The following is a 17055-nucleotide window of genomic DNA, read 5'->3' on the forward strand; positions in this document are numbered from 1 at the left end:
ATCACAGTGAGTACTTTTGATCCTTGAGTACATTCTACTGCAAATACGTTTTTACATTTACTTAAATACAAAATTCACTGTATGCATTTCACATGTAGCTAGGCTACTTGTACTTGTAGAGTATTTTTCCACTGTGGGGTTGTGTATTTCTTCCACCACTGCTTGTCTAGCATATTCTCAGTCCAAAGCATCACCCGAACATCACATGCAAATAACAGGAATCGTTCCCTAAATGCATCACGCAAACACTGCAGGACCAGAGCCCGTCTTATTAGACATTCTCTGGCAGGACTGAGTGATGTGCTCTGACGTCATGTCCCTTTGGACGTAATATGATGCTGCAGGTGGTGCACGTGGTCTGTTGTTTACTTCTTCCAGGAACACTGGAAGTGCTGCTGGAGAGGAGGGGGAGAGGTGAAATTGTGAAACAGCTTTCCTGGATAGAGATAGTTGCTCAGCATTTGGAAAGAGAACCGTAGACCGACATTAACGCCAGGAAAATCTCGAGCTGAATTCCCTAATTTTCCCGTATTGAACGGCTCTTTAAAACAGCGCGAGACTTCATCAGTATGTATTGTTTTGTTTAAGAGCTCGTGCCAGTCTTGTCTTTTGCTCTTTGTTCTCTCCACAGGCTTCTCTGGTTCAGGTTCAGGTTCAAGCGTTCAAGTGTCGTCAACAAGACTGTAAAGCCTGAATGTAGCAGTTAGCATGCTTTCAGGATGCACAACAATGCTAAAGCAATGGGGATAGTGTTTTACACTGGATTTGTTTAGTTTCGAAACAGCATGTTTAATATAGTCTTAACACCATGTTGGCATAATTTTGACAGTATTGCAGTATGTAACTGGGGGAAGAGAAACATCTGACGCTCTGTACGTATTTATTTCCTTCAGTAACATAGTTGTTTTGATGAATATGTTGTCCCTATCTGTTCTTTTTTTCAGATAGAGACTAGAATGCCTCAGCTTGGACGCCTGTTTTCTCAGTTTCATCTCAGCTCCAAAGCTTCAGAAAGTTCCCAAGGCAAGATCCCAAATCAGACAGCAACACTACCTGACTTTATACAACATGTCAGGTTAGTACTGTGCAAACTGCAAGCTGCGCACAGATAATAAGCCTATCACCTAACTCTGTTCCCCTTATTGGCTCTCCCGCCACTACTGTTTTGCTATCATAAACCTTGCTGTTTTCCCTGAAAAAAACTCTGATGAATCTGCTGTAAACTACCTGGCCAGCACCAAACAGCAGACAGACAAAAGTTAGTGACTAGCAAGTGAACATAGTGGAGCATTTAGCAGCTAAAAAGCCAGATATTTCCCTTAGGAGTTGGTGGAGACTAAAACAGAGCTAAAAGGATAGTGAATACTGGACTTACATCATGGGATGGGCAGACCAACTACTCCAAATCAATGCTAATGTTGCTTTGTATCTGCTGGACATGCTAACACGTTTGCTGTAAGAACTTCATAATACAATAATATGTCAATGTTGTGTTACTAGCTTGTTCCACTTCCCCCAAGTGGCCAACATAAAATCAATGAATGCAGCTTCAGAAGTGTTCTTTTGCACAAAATAACTTATTTTTCCCTTTCCTATTATTTTCTTTGTTTCTATGTACTTTCACTGTAGGAAACTCACCGGGATGAGAAAAGAAGATATTTACTGCAATCTGCGTATCCCCGACCAGTTTCAGACCGCCAAAGATGACATCAACATTGTTATCCTCACAGGTTGGTATTTAGAATAAAAACTCATGAGAAATCTGCGCAATAAATAAATATAATGCTGATTTTGGGCTATAGGATTTAATATCATCTAAACATTATTTTTCGTGATAATGATATATATCTAAAATGTTGTTTTTCCCGTAGGTCTTTAAGTCTGAGTTACATTTAAGTGAGCAGTGAATCGTTTTACTAGACCCTTTTCCAGCAGACATATTGTCTTGTCAGGGTAGGAAAAGCACAGGTGTTATTAATTACAATAACGATTGCTCTGTTCTATTAAAGTGCCCCATGTAAGCCATGACAGTGAGCCAGCATGCACAACACCAGCATGCTCAAGCTAAAGCAGCTAAATCGAATTCAGCCATTTTATTTTTTTTATTATTTCCTACTGTGACATTTAAAAATGTCTTCATTGCTATGGTAATATAAAATTACATATACTGTCATGGAAGATTTAAGATAAGAAAAACATAAAATAAGATAAGAAAAACTTTATTGTTACAAGTGACAGAAATTTGTTCAAATGAACAGGCTCAAATGACATAAAATACATATAAGAACATAAAGATACATATAGAAACAGTGTAACAACATTTCCTTTACAAACATGTGCAAAATGCAAAAACAGTGCAGGAAGAAGCCAGAATGGAGCTATTTGATGCTGTCTATGAATGGCTGTTCAGTGTGGTGATGGCAATGGGAATGAAGGATTTTTATCCATTTTGCCTTGAGGCTTTAGGGTAAGAATTAGCTACTTTATATGTGGTATTACACTATTGTTCTGTACATTTTCACTTATGTTTTCTTCTTTTTACCAAGGCCAGGGGATCTTCTGTATAGATGTAAAACCATGGAGAGGCACAGTGTCCGCTCAAAACCAGAACTGGCATGTGCAAGTGAAGGAAGAGGACCAAAATGTTGCCAATACCTGCATTGAGCAGATTGAAGATCCCCTCAAAGCTATCAAGGTAAAAACAGACACATTTAGCTGAAATGTTGAAATACCACCATGGAAACCTAAATGTCAAACTGTCTGGCACACTTGTGTCCAAGGTCCAATCAATTGTCCAGGACATTGTTTTCATCCAAAACTCCAGCCGGGTTAAGAGATTCTGAGTCACCATAACAATTTATATGGAAATTTCAAACACTACAACAGGGCTTCCTAAACTTCCCAAGTGCTTGCTCTTCATTTGAAAGGCCATAATTATGTTCTGGGGGGGGGTGAAAGCAGGCAGGTGCCTAAACACAGCTGTCACCTTATGTGCCCGGATCTGTTAGGAGTCATTCATTTCCATCTCTATAGATGCTCAATTGGGACTGGGAGCTTGACAGAAGAGTCTGATGGAAAACACATACTGCATTATTTAAACAGTTCTGCTTGAATTGCACGTATTAACTTCATTAATGTACACAAAGCAGACACAGCTCGAATCTCTGTGCCAATTTAAAGTTGTATAATTTCCTAAAGTGGGTCCTTTTTAGAAATTGAAAAATGGAAATGTGCATTTGTGTGTCTATTGGGTCATTATATAACCGTTTAATACAAAGGCGTCCTGTGTGAATTCTGACAAATTAATCTTTTCTGGATATAGACTCTTAATGCTAAAACAATCAGCTGATTAATTGATTAGTGTATCAGCAGAAAATTCATGAACAACAAGTCTGATAATTCAGTATCTTTGTTGGTTGGTTAGTTGGACAAAACAAGCTACAGTGTTTGAAGACATCGTATTGGGCTCTAGCTACCAAAACCAAAACAATACTTTTTCTGCTTAACTTTGCTTTAAATAATACAAACACACCACATTGGTTTTTGCCAGCTTTTAATTTAAGAAAAGAATCAAAACTTAATATATTATTATTATTATTATTATTATTATTATTATTATTATTATTATTATTATTATGAATAAAAATAATATAATAAATAAAATAAACTTGATGCTTCATAAATATTTTGTTCAGTACCAAAAAAGTATTGATTGGTGTTAGTATTGATGGCCATTGTCACTGTTTCCTAACATTTTATAGACTAAATGATTAATCTGAAACTAATTCTCATTACTTGCATCCCTAAATTCTTCTCCTCTAGACTAAGACGGCTAACTTATGTGGCCATTTAAAGAGGAGTGGAGTGTCTGTGCACCAAAGCCTGTTCTTCCCCAGAGTTATCTTCCTCTCTCAAAACTGCGAGCTGGATGAGGAGCTGAGGAAGAGGAGGGAGCTGGTCTCCCACAGCCAGATAGACAGCTTCCTCAGATCTTTCAGGGAGGGCTACATAGGCTGGATATCGGATGCACTGACTCCATCCTGGCTCTCCGGTGAGCAGCTCTTTAAAAGATGAACATTAATACTTCAATGGATGTTCTAATACTGAAGAAATCTGCTCAATCAGACTGCTTGTTTCAAAAACATACAGAATGAAACGGACTGCTGCATTAGTATAGAAAAGTGACACATGTTTTCAATACTAATTCCTGTGTTTAAAACATTCAATTGTCAGTTGTTTTTTATTTGTTATTCTAGTGCAGTGCTCTGCCTAATTCTCTCATTTCATGATAATGAAAACTGAAAAAGTTTTGGCAACAAGGCGCTGACCATAAATTGCAATGTCCCCGTTTTTTTACAGGGGGACCTTTGTTGATTGTTATCCCATATCTCTCTTTCTCTCTCTCTCTCTCTCTCCCCTCTTTTACTGTCATCTCTCTCCTGTTGACTCTCTAAAAGTAAAAAACTTAAATGGCCAAAAAATGCTCTAGAGCAAACAAAAAAATCTTACTGACCTTGCTAATTTTTTCACTTGTTTTAAGATAGTAAGACTTTTAGCACTCAACAACTGTACTTGACATGTTTGACAGTGTAATGAATTCCACAACAGAATATGATTTAAATAAGCAGGCTTCTGACAGAAATGCTACCAGGTCAACTTTTTTTTAAAGTTTTTTTTCTTTGTCCTGCAGGTCATCTGTCGTACAGGCAGATGGACTCTGTGCGGGAGGTCCTGAGGAGGGTGGGGACGTGGGATCTGGTGCGGCTGCACTGTGGCGAGCAGCTGAAAGGAGACTTCCAGGGCTGCCAGTACATCGCTCTCGACCGACAGGAGACAGACACGCTCGAGTTTACCAGAGTCCAGACCCTGTCAACTGATTCGCTGTGGGCCCTGCTGGGACACGCTCCTCAGGTCAGTCCACTCTGATGAGCTGCCAGGACCAGAGGTACAATCTGGAAATGAGAGTTGAATGCTGTGTCAACGGCTCCAAATAATAATGTAGAACAACAAGCCCAACATGAACCAGAAGACCAGCAGGTGGCAGTAGTACTTTGTGACCGTCTCACTCCGTTTTCTGTTCTGGTTCTGGGAACTGGAGAAACACAGGGTTGATTTGGGCTGAGGATTGCAGAACATCACAGCAATTTTACAGTTATTTGAAAACAATTAGGCCCATATTTAATTAAAATATGTCAGGAAATTACTGTATACACATCAGAGTAAGTGATTAAAAAATTATTCTTCTCAAGAGGCATTCAATTAAAGAAAATCTCAGGTTTTGCACCACAGAGAGATGATTTATAATTATAAGTCCAGTTGGTCTTTTTAAAAAAAATCTTTATTTGACAATCAAGAAAAAGCTGAATGAGGCTTTAAAAAAACTCTTTTAAAAACATGTTTTTCTCTAGTGTGCTCTCTTTCCAGTGAACACTCCTAGTGTTAATTACTGCTTTATCTCTTCAGTTTTTTATTGAGGTAAGTCACTCTGCTTCTGGCTGCGAGGTACTCATTAGCTCACTTGATTGAATCAAGACAATTGCACAGTCATTGCATGTGAATAAGTATCATTTGAGCTTATTCACATTCTCAGACCGGTTTAGGTTTGTTTATGTCATTGCCAGATAAGGATTTGGCTGATTAGTTACATGTTGTCTCTCCAGGTGGCATGAAAGGAAATCTTAACTGTCAATGTGGCGATGAATGTAAAGTGGTTAATTCCGAGTGAATATAATATTTACACAAAATTATGTTGTTTTTGGTGACATCTTTTACCTGGAATCATTCACAAACAGCTGCTCTACTTGTTAGAGAAATTAGTTGAATAAAGTAATTGTGAAACAGACAAAGGTCAGAGCTTTTATTTAGGTCCAGTGAGTAAGTACCCTGGTCAGCATCCATTCAGCACCCAAACACAGCCCGGACTTTCCTTACAGACCCCCCCTCCCCCACCTCAAACATCCAGACTGTATGTACTCTCCCCTCTCGCCTCCAGCTGCTGTGTATTTGATACATGACCCAACAATCATTAGACAGTCTCCAGCGGGCCCTTTTCTAGCCTAAGGGGACACACACAGCGACAACAAAATATATTATTTTCAAAGAAATATTTGTAAATGGAGGCAGTGTGAGATGAACCCTCTCCTCATTTTTCACAGAGAAATGTGACTTGGAGAATATATGCTGCATTTTTGGTAAAGGTATCTGTGTTACCCCACTTAGCATGTTCAAATACAATAGACAAGGGTTTATATTTGTTTCCAATTACAGTATCAGATCCCAAGCATTCAGCTGCATTAACCACCAGAAAAAATTGATTTTGCTATTGGATTTGTACTGTAAACTTAAACATTTGCTCCTTTGGACTCCATGACTGTGTCACCCACCCAGAAAAAGATCTTTGCTCGTGTGCAGCAGCTGCGAGGGGAAGCTTTGGGGGTGGCAAAGAAACTTGATAGCTCCCCCAGGCGTATTTTCAGAGCCCAGAAATAATGCATGCTTTTGATTTGTTACTTGTAAACACACAGGATAGAAGATCTGCGATATGACCCACAGTCTCAATCAGGCATCTGTTTGGTTGTAAGAAGTGGCACCAGATGCATCCACAAAGCCACCGTGGAGGCACTAGGTGTGTTTTCTGTGGGCTCAGTCAATTACTCTGCGGAGAATGGGATGTCTACATGTCCCCAAAGTGGAGAATGATTGAGTAGAGTGGCTGTAATTTATTAATTATGGTCTATATTCTTAGACCACGGTTCTGGCTTCATTCAATTTGTATGGATTGAGGGGTAATTTGTGTGTGTGTGTGTGTGTGTGTGTGTGTGTGTGTGTGTGTGTGTGTGTGTGTGTGTGTGTGTGTGTGTGTGTGTGTGTGTGTGTGTGTGTGTGTGTGTGTGTGTGTGTGTGTGTGTGTGTGTGTGTGTGTGTGTGTGTGTGTGTGTGTGTGTGTGTGTGTGTGTGTGTGTGTCAAAGGGCCATGTCATAGTTTCAAGTGCAGGTTACTTATGTTGTTCATAGTCATATTGTCTCCTATTCTGATTCTGTTTATATAATCCAGTTTATTCGGGAGGAGTAGAAATGGAGCTCCCGTGTTTGAAATTAAGTCTCCTTACTCACAGTCGGCATATAGAGTGTCTACTAATTGCATAGCTGAGAAACAACAGTTGAGTTCCTATGACTGTAACTTGACTACTCCACCCTGTCAGCTGATTAATAGAAGAAAAGCCACCAGGCGAAAGGCTGCAAATTCACCGCCAACATCTCGGCTAACAAATAATCAGATCTCGGTTACCGTAGATACATCCTGTCTTTCTGACTGGCTACAGATTCCACACAGATGTAGCTTGTTAATTTAACTCAGTGCTGACATTCCTCTCTGTTTGGCCATCTCCCAGGCTGCACGTGTCACACGCCTGTAATAGACAGTCTGGTGCGCCCGCTGCTTAGCACAGAAAATGCAGAGAAGGGAGACATCAAGTGCTTTGTGGTGATAATGAATGGAAGCAGACAAAAGGCTAGGAGCTGGCCATTTATAAAGCCTGGAAATTCTGCTGCCTAAATAGATAATATTTGCAACCACTGCAGCTTTTTGGTCTCTTTATGTAGAGAAAAAAAGTATTTAGCCATTAAAAGAAAATATATGCAGTAGCCATTATTATTGATTATAAAGCATTTATAATAATCATTCACATATATGGCAGAATCCTATGTATGCTGTATAAAATGAAATGTACAAAACCGTCCTATAAGAAAATGGCAGTGCCTGTAATTTCTCTGAAAGCCTGTGCACTTGTGAGTGGAGGCTTTTGGGCCACAGAAACAACACAGGTGTGTATTTTCAGTTACCAGCCGCAAACCAAGAAAAAGATATTTAACAGTTCACAGTTCAGTGCAATTAATCAGATTGTGTGTCACGTAGAGTTTGATGTTCATCAGTTTCATCAAGTAACTAACTAAACTAAAGATAGAAAATAATTCTTAAGAATTTTCCAGATAGAAAGTTCTCTTCGTTGCATTTTTCAACAAAAATGAAAATTGTAGGGGGAATTACTAGGATGTTCAGATTTCTGTAATTGCAGCATCGCTCTCGAAAGGAAACTAGAATTGGAAATAATTTGCACCAGAGTGTGTGTAGGAAGCTACAGAGGAAAGCTAACCATGCAATTACGTATGAGAAGGGTGCTGCAGAATCACAAGTGTCTGTAATGAACTAGTGAAGACACCAGCACTTACACAGTGGAAGGCAATGATAAAAGCTGCCTTGTAATAGCGTGTGATTAAACTTGGTAAAAATCTATTTTTTTCACTCGAGCACTAAGCCACTGTGAAGAGTCCCGTGGAGAGATTCTGCATCTGTCAATTTGAAGATGACTCAATGTGTTTCCTCCAAATTCATCACCCAGCGTGTAATACCAGTCATGTTTGAGGGCTCTTCAAGCGCTCTTTTGTTAATTTAGTTAAACATCAACCAGTAGAGTTCATGTTTTACACATTCCTACTCAACACAGGTGGAGATTGAGTTTCAGTAAATTTGAATACATGTTTAAAATAAAGCTCCAAGCCATTAATATTCATTACAAAATAATTTCTTTGAATGTGGAATGAGCTGTGGTTGGCAATTCTATCTGTGATCCCCAGAAATGTATGTAATGTATGTTTACACTGTTATATTGTATACTGCATGCATTATTCCCTATTATGTAAAGATCCACAAGACAAAGAGGCCTTACTCATACCATATTTAAGTGAATATATATATATATATATATATATATATATATATATATATATATATATATATATATATATATAAATCTTTGTCTGTTATTTGGATAAAAGAAGCAATTTGACCACATCACTTTGGGCTCTGGGACACTGTGATTGCCATTTTTCTATATTGTATATACAAAATGAGGAACTAGGAAAATAATAAGCAGATTAATCGGTAATGAAAATGACCGTTAGTAATGATATGATCATATCTTATTAATACGCCCCCACTGAAACTCATTAAATGATATTTAATTATTGCCCAGACCTTTGCAATGGTATTATTTAATAAGCCCATATCAGCTTCATACAAGATTTTTCCTTTTACTGATTTTCTGGCAACATCCAATTTAGCATCAAATGCTGGATTGAGTATCTAACGGACACTTTTCTTTAGTCACTGGCCAAGATGTTGATTTTAACTCGGGAAGCTTGGCTATTTGTTTTGGGGATTCAGGATTTCACTGTGATCTCCACAGTATAGATGTGATCAATTGGGATTCATGAATAATGAAGAGGCCGTGTGGAGCAGAGACACTTAATTACAGTTTCAAAAGCCATTCTCGTTAATTGAGGAGAATAAAGGTGGTGAAGTGGACGGCAACGTTAGAATTTTGTATCTGTGAGTTTCTTTTCTTTTTTTATTATACAGAAAAACCCCTCAGTGAAAGCTAAAAAAAAACCACCCAGCTGGTAATTGGCAAGATCTCACTGTTTTCTCAAAGGGGATGCTTTTCTGCGTTTGACATTTAATATCCTAGTTTATGTCGTGTGCTCAGTCCATTTCCTCTGACCACCTGTGAGCAGACTATCGTTCTTTTAATGTGTAGGCTAATATTCTGCATATCCAGACAGTGTGTGGCCGCTGTGTGCAGCAGATACAGTATGTAATTGACAGCCCTGCCATATGTTACAGTTATGTGAAATTATGGATAAACTAGTTAACAGACACTTTGGCCCATTGTCTGTTGTTTTGATAATCACCCTTAATAACGGACGGCATCAATATGGTCTTTAAACCTGATTTGGGAGTTAATGGAGTCAGATGGGGGCAGTCAGTGTATGCTCTGGGGGTAATGCTGTTAGAGATGTTCGTAAAGAGCAAATTAAATCAGTCATAGATTGTGCCCTCTCAAGTCAGCCAGACAACCAGACCCATTGAGGAGAAAAAGGAGGAGGATTCATATTTTAACCTCTCGCAGAAAATGCACTAATGCGGATGGAAATAAAGTCTGAGCTGGCTGAATGAATGTAAATGGTTATTGCTGAGAGTCTAATGGCTTCCTGTTAGCACAGGTTGGTTGGAAGCAGAGACGTTGCTATTTGGAATTTAACCAGCCATGTTTTGCGTTCATGACTTTATCAAATGTAGTTATTGACGTAGACTGTAATGTCACCAAAACAAAGTTGAGGCATCTATTGTAAATAGATGGTCCACATCTGAAGTTCAATTATGATGCTTGAGTATTTCATGCAGTATTGAATCTTCAAACAAGAAGTTATTGAACCATTACGAGGATTTATTTTTTCTTGAAGGCTTTAGTCGATAAATGGATAAGTTGGTCACCAGAAAATGAGTCAACAGCAGTTTTGTAATCAACAATTATTATTTTTTTTTATAAAGGAAAAATAATAAACATCTACTGGTTCCAGATTCTCAAATGTGAGGATTTGCTGCTTCAATCCTATATCATAAAATTTACTTTTGAACTCTTGGTTGGTCGAAACAACCAGTTTAATGAGTTTTTTTTTTTTTTTTTACTATTTGCAGACATCTTATTCACTAAAAAGATGATCAGTTAATTGAAAACATTATCTACAGATTAAGTGATAATAGAACAGCCTCTCCTTATTTTAGCAGGTAGGGGTGCAAAGATTCTTTCTTTACATTGTTTTATCAGTTATACATTTTAAGTCAGTCATACATTGAATTGAAAAAAAGAAAAACAATCTATCTTGAATTGCATCCCCAATTGGAAGACTCTAACTTCATTGAATCGCTGATAATCTAGCAATTCACACTCCTCTCAGCAGGTTGTTAATTTATTCACCCAGTGAGCCAAACCGCACAGTGTTTACCTAATTGCCTTGTTGAATCCACCCAAAATGACAGGGAACCACTTTTGGTCTGATTCCATCACATTTGGCTCGTCGACAAAGATGTTTGCTGCGCCAGAGGTGTGTTACTCAGTGTTCCTCCCAATCTGTGTCTGGTGAGACACGGCGTGGAACAAAGAGCCCGCCGTCTGAGGCTGGTGTGGCGTTACGCTCACTCAGAGTTCACCTGAAACACTGCACCCATGGCTCCAGGTAACAGCCCCCACTGACTCATACCCCACTGGGATTCTTTGACTTTATCAGGGGAAGAATCTGAACTTTGTGAATGGCAATACACACAGGTGGTGACATGTCCCTACCCAACTACACAGTTCCTCATTCACGTTTGTCAGACCTAAAAATAAAATAAATAATCGTATTTATACTTAAATAATCTACAGTGTGTAGTCACAATGCAAAGTCCATGATGCAGGTTTGTAAATTTAATTTTTCTAATTAAAAGAAGTGATTTTGGATTTCTCAATCACCGTTACACCAAACTGGCTGAGAATAAACATATCTGCAGGTAGAAGATAAGGAAACCAGTGAGATTGCTATCGGCTGTTTCTAAGGAGATGTTATAATGAGCTGTCATCTTGAGTTTAAGAGGGTAAAAGGTGAACAGCATACCAGAGGCAGGATTTATGACTATTAGCAGACGGTAAATAAGAAGACGGAGTTTGTCTCGTTGAAATGTGAGGAGTGATGTCACTCACACCACTCCGACACAGAAAGTGAGAGGCGGATCTGGGGTAGACACCGTTAGGTGAGCTCTTAGCCCTTTGTGTGACACCCAACCTTAGCCCAAAGGGTCCTGTCCTCGCCATTAAGTGTTACACAGACACATATTCAGGCCTGTCTGTGCTTGAAATAGTAATGATTCTTGTCGCTTGTTGACAATTCACAAACAAAAGTGAGACATTATCTGTTAAATATTGGCTGTTTGAGGGGTGTGCAGCTGCTACATTTAGGTGTAGGATGCAGGTTGCACTTTGAATACCATTGCTTTTTTTATGTCAGCAGCTCCTTTGCACTTTGTTCTTCTACCCTCATTTAGATACAGTATCTTCTTTTCCCTCAGACACTTGCCTCAAGTGGCTGAGGGTAACATGCAGTGACAGTTCCTGTACCTGACAACACCTTGCGGGCAGGTTGTCTAGACCAAACAGAACTCTCCTCTTTGAGTTTATGCCAAAGACAGCTGCATACTTTCCTTCCTGTATGTGGCAAAACACAGTCAATGTAGCAGTTACTCAAACCTGTTTCATTTCAAATCAGACAGTATTTCTCTATAGCTTTTCTCATTGGTAAATGGCTTTGGCTGTAAAGCATTTTTGGTTCAAACATCTTACCTGTGAGCCATATAAGTATGTTTAGTTTTTACTGTGTGTTCAGGGGGGATTTGTTGGTATAGGATATGTCCATTTAATGATTCTCTGTCATCTTGAAAAATAATTATATATTAAAAAAGATAAAAATTGGTAAATCCGTGAAAAAAAAAAACCTATATTTTAGATCTCATACCGTTTCCAATAACTGGTTTCCAGATTGTTGAAGGCAGTTATGACGAGAAGTTATTTACACATTTATGCAAACTGTTACTTATTACTAACTACTGAGTGCAATTGCAACCAAATAATATGTCATATGCTCATATCAACTCAAAGCAATCCTGCAATTTGATTGCATTGTGCCTTTTGGATGATGCTACAGAAATAGGATACATTTAATTATTTAATTTAATAAAATAGCTTTAATAAACATTTTCACAATTTATCCCCATACAGGATTTATGTATTCTCCAAAGATACCATGGTCTGCAATCAGCTAATCAGCATGATTGTTACAATGCATGTTTCGATGCAGATCTGGATCTAGATGCAGATTTCCAAACATTTTCTTTAATTAAAATAACGTTTAGAGAATTGTGCAGCTGTAATGGAGGTAAATGCTCTTTGGATGCTTTCCCACATAGGCAGTATGTGTGTTTCATAGGCTGTCATGCTGCTCGTGCTATATGAAGTTAAACGTTTTCCTACTTGTGTCCTGGTTTGAATATGATGCAGAAACAGTATTTTCTGTTCAAAGTACTCAACTTTAAATGAGATAATTGCTGATTACCAACTATTACGTTTGTTTAAACATTTGTTAGAATAATTCCTCTCTGATGTCTTTTTGTTGGTTTACGTGCCTCTCTGCCACCAGCTGTCATAAAGCAATTTTTTCATGCATCCCAAATGAACAGACACTCATTCTGAAGTGTCTGATGCTATTGTAATACAAGCCATGTGGCACTCGGCCAAGGCTGCAATATAAGACACAATTGTTCCGTTTCTTTTCTCTCTGTCTCCCTGTTTTAATGCACAGTAATAAGTACGTAAATGGTGGAAAAATGTGTGTCTGAAATCACAGTGGCCTTTGTTGCAGATAATTAGGTTAGCACCAAGAGTGTGCAGGTGTTGAGGGTGTGCTGTGTGCTTGTGTTGTGTTATCGACTTGCTCATATTCGTAGGCTGTCAGGGGTGTCGTACTTCCCATCAGTCCCAAAGCTCACCAACCTCTTCACTATTAAAATGATCACTTTCAATAGCAGACAAAGGAAAGAGGGAACATATCTAGTGCAGGGTATTCTCCCCACCTCTAATGCTTATCTGCCTTTTGATGTCGGCGTAATAAAAGGCCTATTGGGCTTCCACAATGACCTGCAAAATGGACAAGGGGCGATATACTGGGCTCTGACTGTCGCTACCATTAACTAAAAGGCCCAGACATTATGGAGAGCCGGGGATGAAAGAACATGGAAAAAAAATTATAATAGAAAAATTGCCTAATGCTAAAGTGAAAGAAAATGGAACTGTGAAAAGGCACTGTAATATTCTGTTATCACCTGTAAATGCAGCCAAACAAGAGCTGCAGCGAGGCATTCTTTGTGAAATGGATGTGGTTCAATTACCTGCATGTCTAAATCTAGTTAAGGCTTCCATTGTCAGGCTCAAACATAACAGGCAGTTTTGATGTAGTGTTAAAGCGTATTATGCCCTACAACCTACATAAAATCAAGAGCGGTATGACTCCATTCAAGATGTGGAGGGGAATTAAAAATGCTCACAGTGACGAGGTTAATTTAATATTTATTCTGTTTCACACTGCCGTTTGGATCACTCTTTCAATAGACTTGCACAGTTTTTTAACGGGATTGTGGAAAATATTGCAGTTATATATATTTTTTTAAGCCCCTTTTCAGTGATTCACTAATTGGTTCCTAAAGAGAATCTTCATGCAAGTATTATCTTCCAATAAAAGGAGAAGTGATTTTTTTTTTTGTTATTTGGCTATATGTACATTTGACATTAGTTGAAAACTACAGACTGTAATGTTCAAACCCCCAAATAAGCATGGTATATCTGAAAATGAATCCGCAACTGTTTTAGAAATGATTTCCAAAACAGAAAATCAGTCAAAAATCAACATCAGCTGATAGATTAAACAACTAATCCATTAATTGAGAAAATAATCTGCACATTAATCGGTAATGAAATAAGTTGCTGCCCTAAAGCATACATTTGGTGATTTACAGGTAAAAAGATGCATCTAGGTTCGAACCAGGCTGTTTGTTTAAAAAAAAAAAAAGGAAAAATCTTCAAATTGACATTTAGTCATTTAAATGCAAATTAATCAACGTTAATATGTAACCAAGATGTGTTTTCAAAACATTTACTTTTCAACCAAATTTAGTCCTGTTTTGCTGTGAATTCCCAGCCATCTTTTACCTGCAAATCATCAAATCTATACTTCAAAATGGACCTCAAGTTTGACAGACATTTAAATTTTACCCATTATTAAACCCAGTCCCTCTTCCAACAAGCTGTTTGTTAGCCACTTCTGAATAAACTCACTTTACAACCTTCATTTTCCGTATTTCCTGTTTAATTCTCTCTGTCCTATACTTTGCAGGTAACAGTTCGAATGTACAAGCGTGGATCTCAGGGCTGGCTGGGTAAATCCCTGAACGCCACCACAACTATCCCCTCCAGCACCTCTGTGATCTTCAGGATCAGCGGGGAGGAAGCAGATGCCAAAATCCCAGCAAACACCATTCACAGCATCACACTCAGCAACTGACGGTGTGTATCGGTCAATAAAGGGAATAGCTGTTACAACATGCCGCTGTGGGAAAGAGGACGCATGCAGATGCATCAAAGAAAACCTCTTAATTTAGCTCAAATCTGTTTTTACCGAGTGACTTTTACTATGCAGTTTGTATTTTGTTATATTGTACTAAAAACACAAGTTCTGAATGTCTTTAAGTGGGAATTTATTGTAAAAAAAAAAAAAAAAAGAGGCCAATTTCCCTGATTCTATTAACCTCAGTGGCAATATTATGTCAATGAAGATGGTTTCAGACAATTAGCCTGATTAACTTTCTCTTGTTTTGAATTTCTAGGGCTGGCCCACACTTTACACCAGCCATTAATTAATCATTATGCTAGCTAATTGTGTCACATCAGTTCAGGATTGAAGTGTTTAATGTGTTAATTGTGGCAGTTAAAAACTGGTGGCCTCTAGCGCGATGAGGGCCGAGCACGTTACTGCTTCTGTGGGTTTAATCGGCAGTGATTTACGGTCTGTTTAGACGGTGTAACTGTTAGGTGCTTTATTAATATGCTCCACCGCACAGAGGAGATGATAACATATTCAAGAGCACACAGGCGCAGCCACCAGCACCATTCATAACTGTGTCTGAGTCACTTTCCATCAGTTATTAGGCTTACTCAGCTGCGCTAACAGCTAGCAATTGTATTTACTGTGCCTGGTTGTGGCCAAAATGAAGTTATTTCCATCAAGATATCAGTGCCTTTAGCTAATGCAATAGAAGGAGCTCTCTGTGTTGATGGTATCTCTTTGCATGGCATCTCTCTACCTGAAACATCATTACACTGTACTCAAGCTCCTTTTTTTTTAAATGTCTGTTTACTGGTTTACCTGAGGGACAGATTGTACAAACAGCACTGTGTTGTTTGCATTTGTATGTGCACATTTTGTAGACTCTGGTTCTATTTCTGATCTTGGCCAACATTTGCTTGAATTTACAAGTGTTCTGGTGAATGTATTGTCTTGCATATTTAAACTAAAGTACTAAAGAGTGTCCTCAGGAACTGTTTTCTCCACAGGACTTGACAATCAATATTGACAATAGCAAGACGATATGGGATGAGAAGGATTTAGAGAAATTACTATTCTGAGTGGTGGGTGCATGCAGGGTAATATAAATGTTTGCTCATTTAATTTTAAAACGTCAAGCACTTTCAGTATCAACTTGATTGTTAACCATACTCTTCAGTTGATTAATTTAAGCATAGTTGTTTTATTTGTGTGTGTGTGTGTGTGTGTGTGTGTGTGTGTGTGTGTGTGTGTGTGTGTGTGTGTGTGTGTGTGTGTGTGTGTGTGTGTGTGTGTGTGTGTGTGTGTGTGTGTGTGTGTGTGTGTGTGTGTGTGTGTGTGTGTGTGTGTGTGTGTGTGTGTGTGTGTGTGTTTTAGTCATGGCATCCTCAAGTGTATTTATGTCTACATGTATTTGTACTATCTGGTGTCATAATAAACATATTTGATCATTTATATGCTCATTCAAAGTCACCACTGGGCCATAAGGTTTCTTCAAATCTTCATTTGGGAGATGGAGGGCATCCAATCAACCGCTCACTCTGCTCTTTGAAAGCATGCAGCACGTCTCCAGTGCGGTAAAAGACTGGATATTAGGAATGGATGACTGGCCACGGGGACAAAGCAAGCTCTGTTGGGCAGTGTGGTGGCAAGAGGGAGGGGAAGCTGAGTGGAAATGGACATGGAGATCAGACCAGAACATAGTGTGACAAGGTAACAAGGTAAACTGATCGCAGCCTGCAATTCCTCTGGAAACTGAATCAATGAGGGTTCTGTTCAAATGGAAATCGAGTTTAGGTGAATCTATAACACAATGGAATCAGCTGTGAATATGTTTTCCTTTGCAGTAAACGTGCGTCATGTAACCTGCAGATAGCTGCTCCGACCATCTGTAAGTTAATGCTTTGACATATAAAGAAAGACTTGTAAAGAACTAAAAGTCTTGACCCTGCAGTAAGACCAGGTGTCCAACTTTGACTTCTGGTCATTCGGCACGATCCCCAGAGTTATCGGGTAAGCTCACTGGTTTGC

At 38.7% G+C, this 17055-nt stretch overlaps 1 protein-coding gene across 1 annotated transcript; it reads left to right on the top strand.

Annotated features, from left to right (window-relative positions):
* Positions 1-315: 315 nt before the first annotated feature.
* si:zfos-911d5.4 (uncharacterized) lies at positions 316-16263 on the top strand. The gene is made up of 7 exons (XM_028567935.1): positions 316-567; positions 945-1075; positions 1630-1730; positions 2547-2695; positions 3823-4051; positions 4691-4911; positions 14818-16263. Exons 2-7 carry the CDS (start codon positions 957-959, stop codon positions 14983-14985), a joined length of 987 nt encoding a protein of 328 aa, XP_028423736.1. The 5' UTR covers positions 316-567; positions 945-956; the 3' UTR covers positions 14986-16263.
* The last annotated feature ends 792 nt before the right edge of the window (positions 16264-17055 follow it).

Source organism: Perca flavescens, chromosome 21 (assembly GCF_004354835.1).
Source record: "Perca flavescens isolate YP-PL-M2 chromosome 21, PFLA_1.0, whole genome shotgun sequence".
NCBI lineage: Eukaryota > Metazoa > Chordata > Actinopteri > Perciformes > Percidae > Perca > Perca flavescens.

Coding starts and splice junctions, on each gene's coding strand:
- si:zfos-911d5.4 (XM_028567935.1), top strand. CDS start 957: ATGCCTCAGCTTGGACGCCTGTTTTCTCAGTTTCATCTCAGCTCCAAA. Junction 1,731..2,546: donor CAACATTGTTATCCTCACAG/GTTGGTATTTAG, acceptor CTTTTTACCAAG/GCCAGGGGATCTTCTGTATA. Junction 4,912..14,817: donor TGCTGGGACACGCTCCTCAG/GTCAGTCCACTC, acceptor TATACTTTGCAG/GTAACAGTTCGAATGTACAA.